This window comes from Gorilla gorilla, chromosome 16 (genome assembly GCF_029281585.2).
Source record: "Gorilla gorilla gorilla isolate KB3781 chromosome 16, NHGRI_mGorGor1-v2.1_pri, whole genome shotgun sequence".
NCBI classification, from domain to species: Eukaryota; Metazoa; Chordata; class Mammalia; order Primates; family Hominidae; genus Gorilla; species Gorilla gorilla.
Window position 1 is genome coordinate 77,896,368 of NC_073240.2, and position 12,172 is coordinate 77,908,539.

General features: G+C 57.6%; 1 protein-coding gene across 2 annotated transcripts in view; it reads left to right on the top strand.

Moving 5' to 3' along the window:
* PSTPIP1 (proline-serine-threonine phosphatase interacting protein 1) overlaps nucleotides 1-12,172 on the top strand; it is a 42,487-nt gene that overhangs the window by 14,083 nt on the left and 16,232 nt on the right. For both annotated transcript variants that reach the window (XM_055363872.2, XM_055363871.2), the window contains exons 2-3: nucleotides 9,007-9,107; nucleotides 9,316-9,390. In XM_055363872.2, coding sequence (XP_055219847.1) covers nucleotides 9,007-9,107; nucleotides 9,316-9,390 — 176 coding nt within the window. The remainder of the gene's footprint in view (nucleotides 1-9,006; nucleotides 9,108-9,315; nucleotides 9,391-12,172) is intronic.

Sequence of the window (12,172 nt, forward strand, 5' to 3'; positions counted from 1 at the left end):
TCTGACCTTGGAGCCCAGTGGCCCGCTTCGATCCTACTACACTCATGGGTGGCCCTGGGGAGCCCCTCAACTCTCTGAGCCTTGGTTCCTTGTTTGTAAATATTGTAGTAGTAAACTAACTTTGGTGGTTAGAGGATTGAGAGTGGAGAGGTGCAGGTTAATGGCCAAGCAAGGATAAGGAGCCCCACGTGCCATCCCCTGCAGGTGTGGAGTCCAACTAGCCCCCCAGGCGCGGAAGGCCTCAGGCTCAGCTCCGAGGCCCTGAACCTGCTGAGGATGGCAGAGAGAGCCAAAGGGCCTCCAGAGGCTGCAGGGGTCTGTCCCTGCCTTCAGGGAAGGGCACGGGCATAGGAGTGGAGCTCCCCTGAAGCTCTAGGGGCCCATCTCTGTCTCTTGAGCAAGTCCCAAGCCCAGGGGAGCCTACCAGCCCTCACACCTACAGCAAATCACAGCCGCAAAGCAGGCACCTCATATCAGCCCTATAAGGGCTTAGGAGTCCACGTATTCTCCCCAATTTACAGATGAAAAAATTGAGGCCAGAGAGTGGGAGCCACTAGTCTAGAGAAGTGTCCCAGCTAGGATCAAACCCAGTTCTTGTAAACGCCCCTTCCCTGGGCTCCTCTCAGTTAACATGCATGAATCCCCTCGGCTGCCCTTCCAGGAGCCCAGTGAGCGTCAAGTGCCCTGCATGAGGCTCCTGCAGGTGTTGTCCATTTAGTCCTCAGAGCCCCTGGAAGTGGGTGATGCTCTCATCCTGATCTCACAGAGGAGGAATCTGGGCTCAGGAGGTTTGTGACTCATGCAGACTGTGTGGAACTGGCCAGAACCAGAACCCAGTGCCTGAGCCCTGTCACACCCCACTGCCTGGACTCGCTGTAGGCCTGTCCTCCCCTGGGACATCCCTGGCAGGCGTAGGTGGTGTGGGAGGGTGAAGCCTGGGGACGGGGATGTGCAACGACAGTGCCTGGACCACTGGTGCCCCTGGCTGGTCACTCACAGGTGGGAGTCCATTCGGCAAGGAGCCCTGCTCTTCCTGTGAAGACGCCTGGACCCCTCCTGGCTGGCTACAGGGTCAGTGCCTCCTCCAGGGCTTGGGGTCTGGGGAGGCTCAGCTCCATCCTCCCCTGCATCAGTCACCCCCAAGGGCCCACAGCCTCCCTTCCTCATTTGCCCTCACTGTCGGCCTCCTTCCTCGCCCACTGCTGGATCCTAGTGAGCCTCCAACTGCCAAATCAGCTTGGCAGGGGCGGTACAGAGCTGTGTGACCTGGACAAGTCACTGTTATCCTCACTTCCTTGTCTGCCTGTAAGATGGGACAGTAACAGCACAATACTAACTTGATGGGGTTCCCTGAGGACTGGAGGGGATCACGCGTGAGAGCCCCACCAGGCACCGCACACTCAATCCCTTCCCCTGAACCCGGAACCTGGTCCTGGTTCCTATGACCTCCTGGGAAGGTCCTGCCCTTTGCTGTGTGTGACTTGGCTCTCCTCAGTCTGGCCTCAGGCCACCTTACAGACACCTGCTCCATCTCCCTGCACCTGTCTCTGCTGCCTTGAAGCAGGTTGCACGGGAACAGCACTAGCACTGGACTTCCAGGCAGCTGAGCCTGAGGGGCGTGTCTCCATCTACCTCTGGCCGCCTTGTGTTTGCTCCTTGCCCCCTCTCTCACTGTTCTTCTCTTTTCTTTTTCTTTTGAGACAGGGTCTTACTCTGTCACCCAGGCTGGAGTGCAATGGCTCAGTCTCGGCTCACTGCAGCCTCTGCCTCCCAGGTTCAAGCGATTCTCCTGCCTCAGCCTCCGAGTAGCGGGGATTACATGTGCCCGCCACTACGCCCAGCTAATTTTGTATTTTTAGTAGAGACAGGGTTTCACCATGTTGGCCAGGCTGGCCTCAAACTCCTGAGCTCAAGTGATCCACCCCCCTTAGCCTCCCAAAGTGCTGGGATTTCAGGTGTGAGCCACCACGTCCAGCCCTCTCTCTCTTTTCTGCATGTTTTGGTTTCATGACACAGGAGAAAGAAGTGGGGACTGGGCTGGCTCCATGAGAGTGAAGGAGGGGAAGCAGGCAGGGGAACTCAGGCAGTGGGGTGCTTTCCTGCCTCATCATTGAGAAGGCCTATTTAAAAGAACAAAGCTTTCAAGCCAGACAGACCTTGGTCAAAAGCCAGACGCCCCACAACATTAGAGAGAGTCGCCTCTCTTGTCTTCACCTTCCTCATCTTCATGACAGACAGTAGCTGCCTCGTGGTCAGTATTGCTGAGGGCAGGTACCACACTCATGCGCAGTGTGTCCTTGTCCAGTGCCTGTGTTGTCCCTTCAGTGGGACCCCTGGGAGTCCCTGGAAGCTCACAGGGCTCTGATGGGGTCCCTGTCAGCCACGGGCCTGTGGGCCTCCCAGCACAGTGGAGCCCAGCCCAGGCATCTCCGGGACTCGGCCAGCTGGGCTGCTCAGGTGAGGGGCCCTGTAAGGCCCGGCAGAGGCCATCAGACTGGGACTCGGAGGAGAACTGTTGCACTCTGGAAACTCATTTCTAACCTCAAGGTCCTGTCAGCCCAGGTGAACAAAGAGTCGCTCATCTGACAACATTAATGCACATTTGTTCTCTAAAAACTAAAAGTCTGTCTTTGCCTTCTTGGCCCTCTCTGTTCAACACTTACCCGGGGTCATCTCAGACAGCTGTAAGTCATCCTCATCTCGTATTTATTTGCTTATACATGGATCACAGCAGTACTTGAGTCAGGGGACCCCTAGACACCAAGTCCCTAGTTTAACAGGCCATCTGAGGCTTGAGTCCTCTCTGTGGAACCAGACCTGCTTACAGACTGTAGTGATGGGCGCTCCTCACCTGTCAAAGCCCCCCACCCTCTTTCCATACCTGCAGCCATTCAGGTTCCTGGGAAGCCTTTCCTTGCATTGTCCTGGAGTTGGCCTCCCTGTCTCTGCCCCCATGAGTCCTGGCTTGGGCTGGGAAATGCCAGCCACTAGTGCTCCCTCTACTCCTGATGGCCCCACAGAGATCTCCAGGTGAGACTTTTCCTAGGCCATTCCCTCACAGCTTTGGCTTGGAACTCTCCCTTCCCTCCCTATCACCTCCTCCCAAATACTCTGGGTAAGCAACCGCCTTGTTTACTGAGGGCTCTGGCCATCCATCCATCCATCCATCCATCCACCCACCCACCCATCTACCCATCCATGCATCCACCCACTCACCCATCCCTCCATCTGTCCACCTGTCCACCAGTCCACCCATCCACCCACCCACCTATCCACCCATCCACCCATCCACCCACCCACCCATCTACCCATCCACCCATCCATCCGCCCACCCATCTACCCATCCACCCATCCATCCACCCACCCATCCATCCATCTTTCCATCCATCCATTCATCCATCCATCCATCCATCAAGTTGTACCTGAGTGTTTGGTCCTTTGCCTGCCTCATTTTGCCAACCAGTAATGGTGGAGAGGAGTCCCATTGTGGGGTACTGACTGTAGGGCAGTGGAAGGAGCCTGGTTGCTACCCATTGACTTAGCATCCGTGTGCCTCTGTTTCCGTATCTATACAATGGGGATGATAATTCCTGTCTCAGAGGACTGTTGTAAGAAGTAGAGGGGACCAGTGTGACTGGCTTCTTTAAAGGTGCTGGGTAATGGGTCATTGAATCTGCAACAAATGATCTGGTCCCCTCCATGGGGCACCTCAGGAAGCAGCCGTCATAAGGCCTTGTCCTCTTGAGGGCCTCAGTGAGGCGCTTCTCCAGCCCATCACTCAGCGTGTCTGTGAGCAGAGCTGTGTGTAGGCACCAGGTGCCGGGATCCCGTGGGGAAGCTGAAAGACCCCCCTCTGCCTCCATGGAGCTCAGCCCTTCCTACCTCAGGTTTTCAGTCCACAGAAGACATGCAACAGGAAACTAGGTGCTAGCAAACCCACAGTGTCAGCCACACTGGCTGCAGATGTCACTGCTGGTGTGAGGGAGGAGAGCACCCCAGCACCATGCAGCTCCATGCAGCTACCTTCCAAAGCTGCTGCTACGTCTTGCTTCCCCACCTGTGGCCCATGCTGGAGCTTTCCCAGTCATCGTCAGGTGTAACCCAATCCAGTCCAACCTAGTATCACAATTTCACTCTCATTCAATTTAAAGCTCCCCAGTTCCCCGACTTTCACTGGAAGCCTCTGATGGGGAAAAGAGAACAGGGTCAGTTTCCTCCCTTGCCATGGGGTACCCACAATGCACTGCCAGCTGCCTCTGGGGTCTCCATGGGGGCGGGGTGGGGCACAGGCCGTGACTGTAAAGGGGAGAAACATCTCATTGCCCTGGTACTGTTGTAACTGGTGACAGCGAATGCACACAGGTCAGCCCTTTCTCTCCCTGGCACCTGGGCAGGTTTTTTGGCGACCCTGCCCCCCTGGAGTCCCTGACCACTCCGTTCCCCACAGCCTTCCACTTCCAACCTCTCCCGTTGCACCCAATAGTCTGCTCCACTCAGCTTCTCCTAGGGGCTCCTCTCTCCCTGTCAGGCTGTTCTCATGGACAGAATTACCAGGCAGCTCTTCCTGGCTACCTTCCACGTCTTCACTTGGTTCCCAGGGAAGATTTTGGTGCCAGTTCTTGGACATAGCAGATAGGAACTCGGACCAAAACCCAGGCGTCCCCCTCCAAGGTTGGAGGCTTAGCTGTCCTCTGATAGATGCTGTATTCTGGAGTGCCAGGCAAGGGAGCGTTTGAAAAAGGCTCTGCTCCCCTTTAAACGGAATCTCTGGTGGAGGAAGGTGTGTAGGGCGAGAGGGGAGGTGACGAGGTGACTCATTTCTTCCAGCCTGGCCCCAGCTGAGGGAAGGTGTTTCTGGTGGGGGAGGTGGCAGGCAGGCGGGGAGGGCTCGGGGAGCTGCTGCTTGCTGAACTGCCCCTGGGTGACAGGCCCTGAGTGTGGGGCTTTGCAGAGAGGCAAAGTAATGGGAAGTTAACAGCCAAGATCGTGGCTTGGGATATCTGGGTTATATCCCAGCTGCACCCGGCAGGTCCCTGGGCAGATTGGGTAACCTCTCTGGGTTACCTTTTCCTCATCCATAAAATGGTAGTCATCACCCCTAGCCCAGTATCTGCCTTGTGGTGAGCCCTGATCTTGAGTCCACTGTTCTCACCTATGCGCACGATTTCACTTGCTTCTCAGGTCACCTCTAGGTGGTGAGAACTATTAGGCCCATTTTCACAGGGAAGGAAACAGGCTGAGAAGGGCCAGGGCACGGGAGGTGTGAACCCACATCTAGTCAGTCAGACCCTTCCCAGCCTCTCAAACAGGCCCGAGTACCCTCTCTGACCTGTGGCCTACACTAACAGGACTGTGCCCTAGAGGGGCGGGCTGTCAGGGCCCGAAAAGGGGTTAGCCTCCTGCCCCCACTTTCCCAGTGAGGAAACCAGGTCCTGAGAAGTAAAGTGGCTTGCTTCAGGCCCTGGTGTCTGTGGTCTCGCCCCTGCAGCCACCAAGAGTGTTATGGGCATGAAAAGGGGGAAGTGGCGGTAGTTACAGAGGGTGCTTCTCCACTCAACCCGTGGGGGTGTGGAGGGCCCTGGCGAGCTCACAGGCCTGGGCCGTGGCTCACACCAACACCCACCAGAGAATGAAGCCAGTAGGCTGTCCTTGACAGAACAGGGCACCCAGTCCTTGGCCACACTGCCTCGAGGCAGAGGCAGGAATATGTTTCCTCCCAAGAGCCTCCTCCTGGAGTTCTGGGATGCCGCCTGCAGCCGATGGCCACACACCACGGATAGCGAGGGCTGGGTCCCACATCTGGCTCAAGCGAGCCTCCCAGAGGAAGAGACTGTGCCCGCTCCCCACCTGGCACCCCTAATCCAGGACGGGTTATCCTGGGTGCCACATGGCTGGGCCGTGATCACTGGCTGTTCATGGGTTCCCCAGAGCCGCACTCCTCTGACCCAGCCTGGGCCCCAGGCTAGCCTCTGTGAATCCACAGTAACTGAATTATAGCCCAAAATACAGCTTTGATTTGAGGTGGAGATAATTTGAGTAATCATTTTCAAGAGTTATTTTTTGAAATCGTGTTTGGATGTTCCAAAATAGAAAATGGTTCCTGGGCTGTCTACTAAATGGCTGATGTAGGTATATGGCTTTGGGGACAGGTTGACCTGCATTCAGATCCCAAACTCTGCCCTTTACCCATTGAGTGGCTTTGGGCAGTCTCTTTCCCTGTTTGGGCCTCCTGTCCCCATCTTTGCCTCCCGAGATCTGTGTTGTGGTCAGGAAGATAACGCTATGATACCCTTGGTGCAGTGTGTGCCAAGTAGACTTGATAAATAGAGATTTCACAAAGGGCAGGGCCACAGGCAGCATTCGGATGACAGAGGTTGGACAGGATGAGGGGAGATGGAGGTAAGAGGAGTGGGGGACAACTAGGGTAGGTCCCCTGGGGGTGATGCTGATGCTGGGTCTTGGGTGGCAGACCCACACGACTGATTAAGTTACAGGATGATTGGTTCATTGATTTCCTAAACACATCCTGAGACTGACTGTCCCAGCTCAGAGCACTGAGTCAGACCCATGCCCTTGAGGAGGTGGCAGGGGTGGGGGTGAAGGAGGAGGGCGCGGGCTGGGGGAAGGGGTGCAGGGCTGGGAGGCATCGTGAGCAGCCCCTGGAGAGTCAGGCACTTCCTCGGAACAGCCCAGTCCTTGTGACAGTAGCTCACTTGGCCACAGCCCCTGCCAGCAGCCCAAAGCTCTGAGTGGGGGACTGGGCCGGATCCTGGAGCCTGCAGCCTCTGGGGACTTGAGCACGGCGGTCACAGCCTGCAGGGCCTCTCGCTGCTTTCTGACTCCTCCCGAATGGCCAGTGTAGGTTCGGTTTGCTTCTCTTTCCACTCTGGGGGCCTCCATAAGGACAGAAGAAGGGTTCCCTTGGCGTCAGGGCTGGGTGTGGGGCTGGGCTCCAAGTGGCCTCTCCAGAGGTATCAGGAAGGAATGACAGATCCCCTGAGAGTCCGGATTCTTGTCCTGACTCTGCAGCCTCAAGCAAGCCATTTCCTTCTCTGGCCTCAGTTTCCTGAGGAGTGAGGGAAGCCGCACAAGGTAGTTCCCAATTCTCAGGGCAGGGGGGTCTGTGGCATTCTGACATGAATGCTGGTGTCCCTCCGGGCAGGGGCAGGAGGCTGAGGCCCCAGATTTGTTTTTCTTCCCAGCCGCCAGAAGCTCTGACCTGAGGGTCTGGAGTGAGGGCAGAGGCTGAGGGGTGGGAAGGGGAGGGCTGCTGGCTGCAAGCAGCTGCCCACCAAAACCACAGAAATGGAAGCCTGGTCCAAGCTAACCCAGTGATGCCAACCTGGACATGGGGGTGGGCGCCTGCCTCTGAGGCTGGGGGGACAGCTTCTGGCCTTCCAGGCTAGACACGCTGCTTGTTGCTCTGTGGACAGCTGAGCCTGGACCAGGCCCTCCTCGGGAATTTCTAGGGATGCTTATGGAGGGGGTAGGAGCTTGGGGTCCTAAGTGTCCTACAGGCCAGGAGAGTCCACCTGCTGAGGGTGGGCTGGAGTTGGTGGGGGGGGGCACTGTTGGGGCAATTTATGCCATTGCTACCCCTACTTCAGATTCTTCTTAGACCTTGGAGAATACCTTCTCCTTCCAGCACCTGACTCAAATGCCTCTTCCTGCAGAGAGCTCTCCTGAATTTCGACTCCATCCCTGTTCCCCTCACACCCCTAAGGTGGCATTTGAGGGGAGACATGGGTCAGGGGAAGGAGTACCAGGCTTTACCTGAGTCAAGTGTGTGCGACCCTGGAGTGTGCGTGACCTTGGAGACTGTAATGTGTGTGGTCAGGGGAGCTGGGACTTCTTCCTCCAGTCTCTGAGGCTTTAGGGGTCCTCAGGGATAGAAAGGAAGACAGACTAGGTGCGGAATGTCAGGCCTGCCTTGGTGCAGTTGGTGACAAAAATCCTGTCTCCCCAGCACCTCTCAAGCTCCCCTGGAGTAAGCCTGCATGCAGTGCCTGGGAGAGCTCAGGGGGTTTTCGGGGGGAGCCTGGCCCTGGGACCCACTCCCCAGGCCTGGGAATGTCCTGGGAGACCTCTGTTCCTTCATAGTCCTAAAGACTACCTCCCTCCCCCAACTTCTCACACCCAGCTTCCCACACCAGCAGCTCAGACACACACCTGGAATCCACTGCACAGTGAGAAAGGAGAATTGGGTTGGCCAGGAACAACAGCCAGGGCAAGCAGGGCAAGTGCCAGGCAGCAGAGGGTAGCTGTCCCTGGAGAGTTCTCTGAGGCTCTCCACCCCACCCCAGTCCAGAGGTGAATGTAGGGTATGCTTGCGCATGCTCTGACCTTGACTGAAGTCACCCTCCATGCCCACCTCCCTGGATCTGCGTGAGGGGGGGTTTCCTGAGCCCACAGAGAGCCCAGCGCAGCATCTGGCACATGGCTGGTGCCCAGGAAACTGCAATTGCTGTGATGGTCATGGAGACTGCACAGTGCTGAGGTGAAGGGCAGGGACCCCAGCCAGACAGCCTGGGGTTCAAGGCCAGGCCAGCCACTTTCCAGCTGGGCCACTCTGGATGCGATCACATGTCACCCTCCTACACCTCGGTTTCCCCACTTAGCTGAGATAGGGATATTGGAAGGGTGGCACCGTGAGTGAGTGAATTTCAGGGCTGGCTGTCATCAGGGGGACTTAAGGGTGGCCCTTCCCATCTGCTATCTCATGCTGATGTGTGTCCTGTCCTGTGAGCTCTCCAGATGCCAGGCCCGGCACCCCCGGCCCTGTCAGCTGGGTGGGGCTCACTTATGTACCTGTCACCTCTGCAGATGTGAGGGGACCTCCTGTGTGCCTGTGTAAAGCCAGGTCTGGAGTCCCAAGAGCTTGCCCTGAGCAGGGGAGATGGAGGCAGGAGGGAGGCTGTTCCCAGAGATGGTGGGAGGGTCCCCACAGGGCTGTGCTCAGTGTCGCCTGGTCATGGCCGTCATGTGTCCTTCTGTCCTGTGTCACAGTGCAGGGACTTCACAGCCCACACGGGCTACGAGGTGCTGCTGCAGCGGCTTCTGGATGGCAGGAAGATGTGCAAAGACATGGAGGAGCTACTGAGGCAGAGGTGAGCTGCTGGGCAGGCCATGGGGAGCGCAGGCAGGAGGCAGGTGCCTTCCGCTCGGCTCCTGGGACAGTGGACAAGGCCCCCATCCCAGCCAAACTCTGTCAGAACACGCCCTGCTTTAAAAAACTCTCCTGTGTTCCCTCAAACCTGGGCCTCCCCCAGAGGTGGCAAGTCACTGATGGTCTTTCAAATGCCCTTTTTTTTGCAGGGCCCAGGCGGAGGAGCGGTACGGGAAGGAGCTGGTGCAGATCGCACGGAAGGCAGGTGGCCAGACGGAGATCAAGTAAGAGCTCCCGGGCCCTGGGGCTCACTCCTCTCCTCTGCTGGCAGTTTCTGGGCCTTTAGATGAGGTTTAGGTCTTCCTGGCATGGGGGAGGCTGGGCAGAACCAGGGTAGGTCTGGATTGCTCCTTGGTGCCTGGTTATCGGGCATTCAGGGTGAGGCCAGGTTCTGTGAGGGAGGAAGCCCGAGGGTCTGAGTTCTGGAAAGGGTCTGGGCAGGGGAGACAGGAGGCCATCCATCCTCAGTCATTTGCAGCGCAGCCTGCACCAGCCTGGGTGGCCTCCACTGAAGTCCTGAGGGGCAGGTGACAGGCGTCTCCACTGGTGGCTCAAGTCCCCTGCAGCACTGGCTCAGCATGGGCTTCAAGGATGGAGATGTAGCCAGAGACGGGGGTCCAGGAGGGGACACACCTGGGTTCCGGTGCCAGCTCCTCACCCCCCAGCTGTCTGACCATGGGCTGGCCGCTGACACACTCCGTGGCTCCGTTTCTTCATCAGTGATGGGAAAGTAACGCAGCCCTCCTCAAAGGAAGAAGTGGGCCCATGGGCTTAGCTGAGGCCTGGTTAGAGGGCAGGCCATCAGGGGAGTCGCTCTGATGAAGCAGGAGTCTCCAGCCCCACAGGTCTCTGCACGCAGACTGCTGGGGTGTGAGGCCAGGTGAGGAGATGAAGCTGAGTTCAGGACATAGCCACCCTAACAGTGGAGTGGAGGGGCTGCTCTGGGAAGGCCCAGACTGTCCCCCTGGGTGAGGACAGAGCCAGGCCAAGGGGCAGACAGACCACCAGCCTCCAAGTTCTTGAAAGGGCTCTGCAGAGTCCTCCTGCCGAGGGGCCCTGAGCCTGACCCTGCAGCTGCTGTGGAACCCCTTCCCTTCCTGCCTTCTCCCCTGAGAGAGGAACTGAATGTGCCATACTCTGAAGGTCCCCCAAAGACACCAGGCACCCTGGCGGCTCCTGCTTCCAACCAGGAGCCAGAGATCACAGGAAGGCTTAGATGTGGCATGAGCCGTGTGTGAGGCCAGAAAGTTGCACACAGCCCTGGGAGGACGGAGGGCTCTGAGGAGCCCTTGGAGCTCAGGTCCCGGCTCGGCCAATCTGAGCTGTGGGACTGTGGGCAAGTCGCCTAGCCTCTCCGAGTTTGTTTCTCATCTCCCACTCCAGCGAGCTGCCATGCAAATCAACAAGAACATGGTCTGAGGGCCTCCCAATGGAAGGGCTGAGGGCCGGGTGCAGGCTGGGCACAGAGGAGGGCTCAGGACATGGTGAGGAGTGAACGGACGTATGCAGGGAGGTGTTTTCTGCAGGAAGCAGTGCCCAGAGCTCTCACCCAGGGGAGGAGCAGCTGTGGGGGCCTGGCAGCATGACCAGGGGAGCCCCTCCTGGTCTCCTGGCCTCCCGGCCTCCAGGCCAGCTGGAAGAGAACTTTCCCAGAAAGAGAGGGTACCTCATGGGGAGAACTCAGAGACTCAGGAGAGGTGGAGAGGGTGGCCCCAGCAGGGCACAATGGGAGCCAGGCTGGAGTGGGTCTGTGTGATGCAGGCTCAGGGGATTGTGAGTCACAGGGGATTTACAGCAGGGAAGGAGAAGCTACCCACAGAAAATACAATGGGGGTGGGGAGCAGGGTGGGCCTCGGGAAGCGGGAGGTACGCAACATCTTGCTCCATTTGTAGAACTAGGAAGGGGCCAGGTGGAGGCTCTGGGCGGCCCTGATTGCGCCATGGTTATTCAAGGCCAGGTGGGGCAGGGTCTGCCCTGACTTATCCTTTGTGTGGCCCTGGATGGTCCTCCCTGTCTCTGAGTCCAGGGTCTGTACCTATGGAAGGGGACGGTCACTTGGAGAGGTGTTCTGGGCAGTCACAAGGACAAGCAGAGAGTGCCAAGCCACAGGGGTTCACTGCACACAGTGGGGCTCCATAGTGTTGCCATTGACCCATGTGGCATGAAGTACTGTTGGTGAGGCCATGCAGCTGTTCCTTTCAGTGTAGGCCAAGCATCCATCCTCCATCCATTTAGTCACCATTTAATTGAGGACCTACTATGTGCCATGCCCTGGATGGGTCAGGAGGATTCACTAATTTAAAATAAAATAAAGGGCTTTGCCATTCCTTAGCCAGAGTCCAGCACAGTGAGGGTGACTTCCTTCTCCTTCCTAGTCCTTTGCATTAGGGCCCATTTATGCACCACCTCCTCCAGGAAGCCCTCCCAGACACCTTGCCTTGCCTCACTGTCTGAGTCTTGGCTTAGACCCAATTACCCCTCCCCATGCCAACCTGAAGGGCTTTTGGTGGGGAAGTGTGAGCAGTGGCCGTGGACCTGTTTCCTCATCTTAGACTCCTGTTGGAGGGGGGTGTGTGTTGGCCCTCAGGAAAGGTGACCTGGCTCTTCAACATCGGGGCTGGTGGCCCACCCTCCAGGGCCCATCCCTGAGTAGCGGAAGCCCCTGGCCTCCCTGAGGCCCACAGCTGCCCCCCAGGTCTATGGGATGCTCATTCCCTGCCCCTTGCAGAACGGGCAGGGGACTGGGGGATGGGAAGGCTAGGAACAGGGTGCAGAACGAGGACAAAAGCCAGGTGGTTAAGTGACCCTATAAATAGCCTAGTGAGCCCTGAGGGCAGAACTGCTGCCTGAAGGTACTGCATTTCTGCAGTCCCCTGACCTCAAACCAGCCGGGAGCCACCCTCAGGCCTGGAGGCTCAGGCCACTGAAATTAACAAGAGGTTACATCTTAAGTGATTTTTGACATGTACCTCCTTCACATGTTAACTCAGCAAACATCCGTGGGG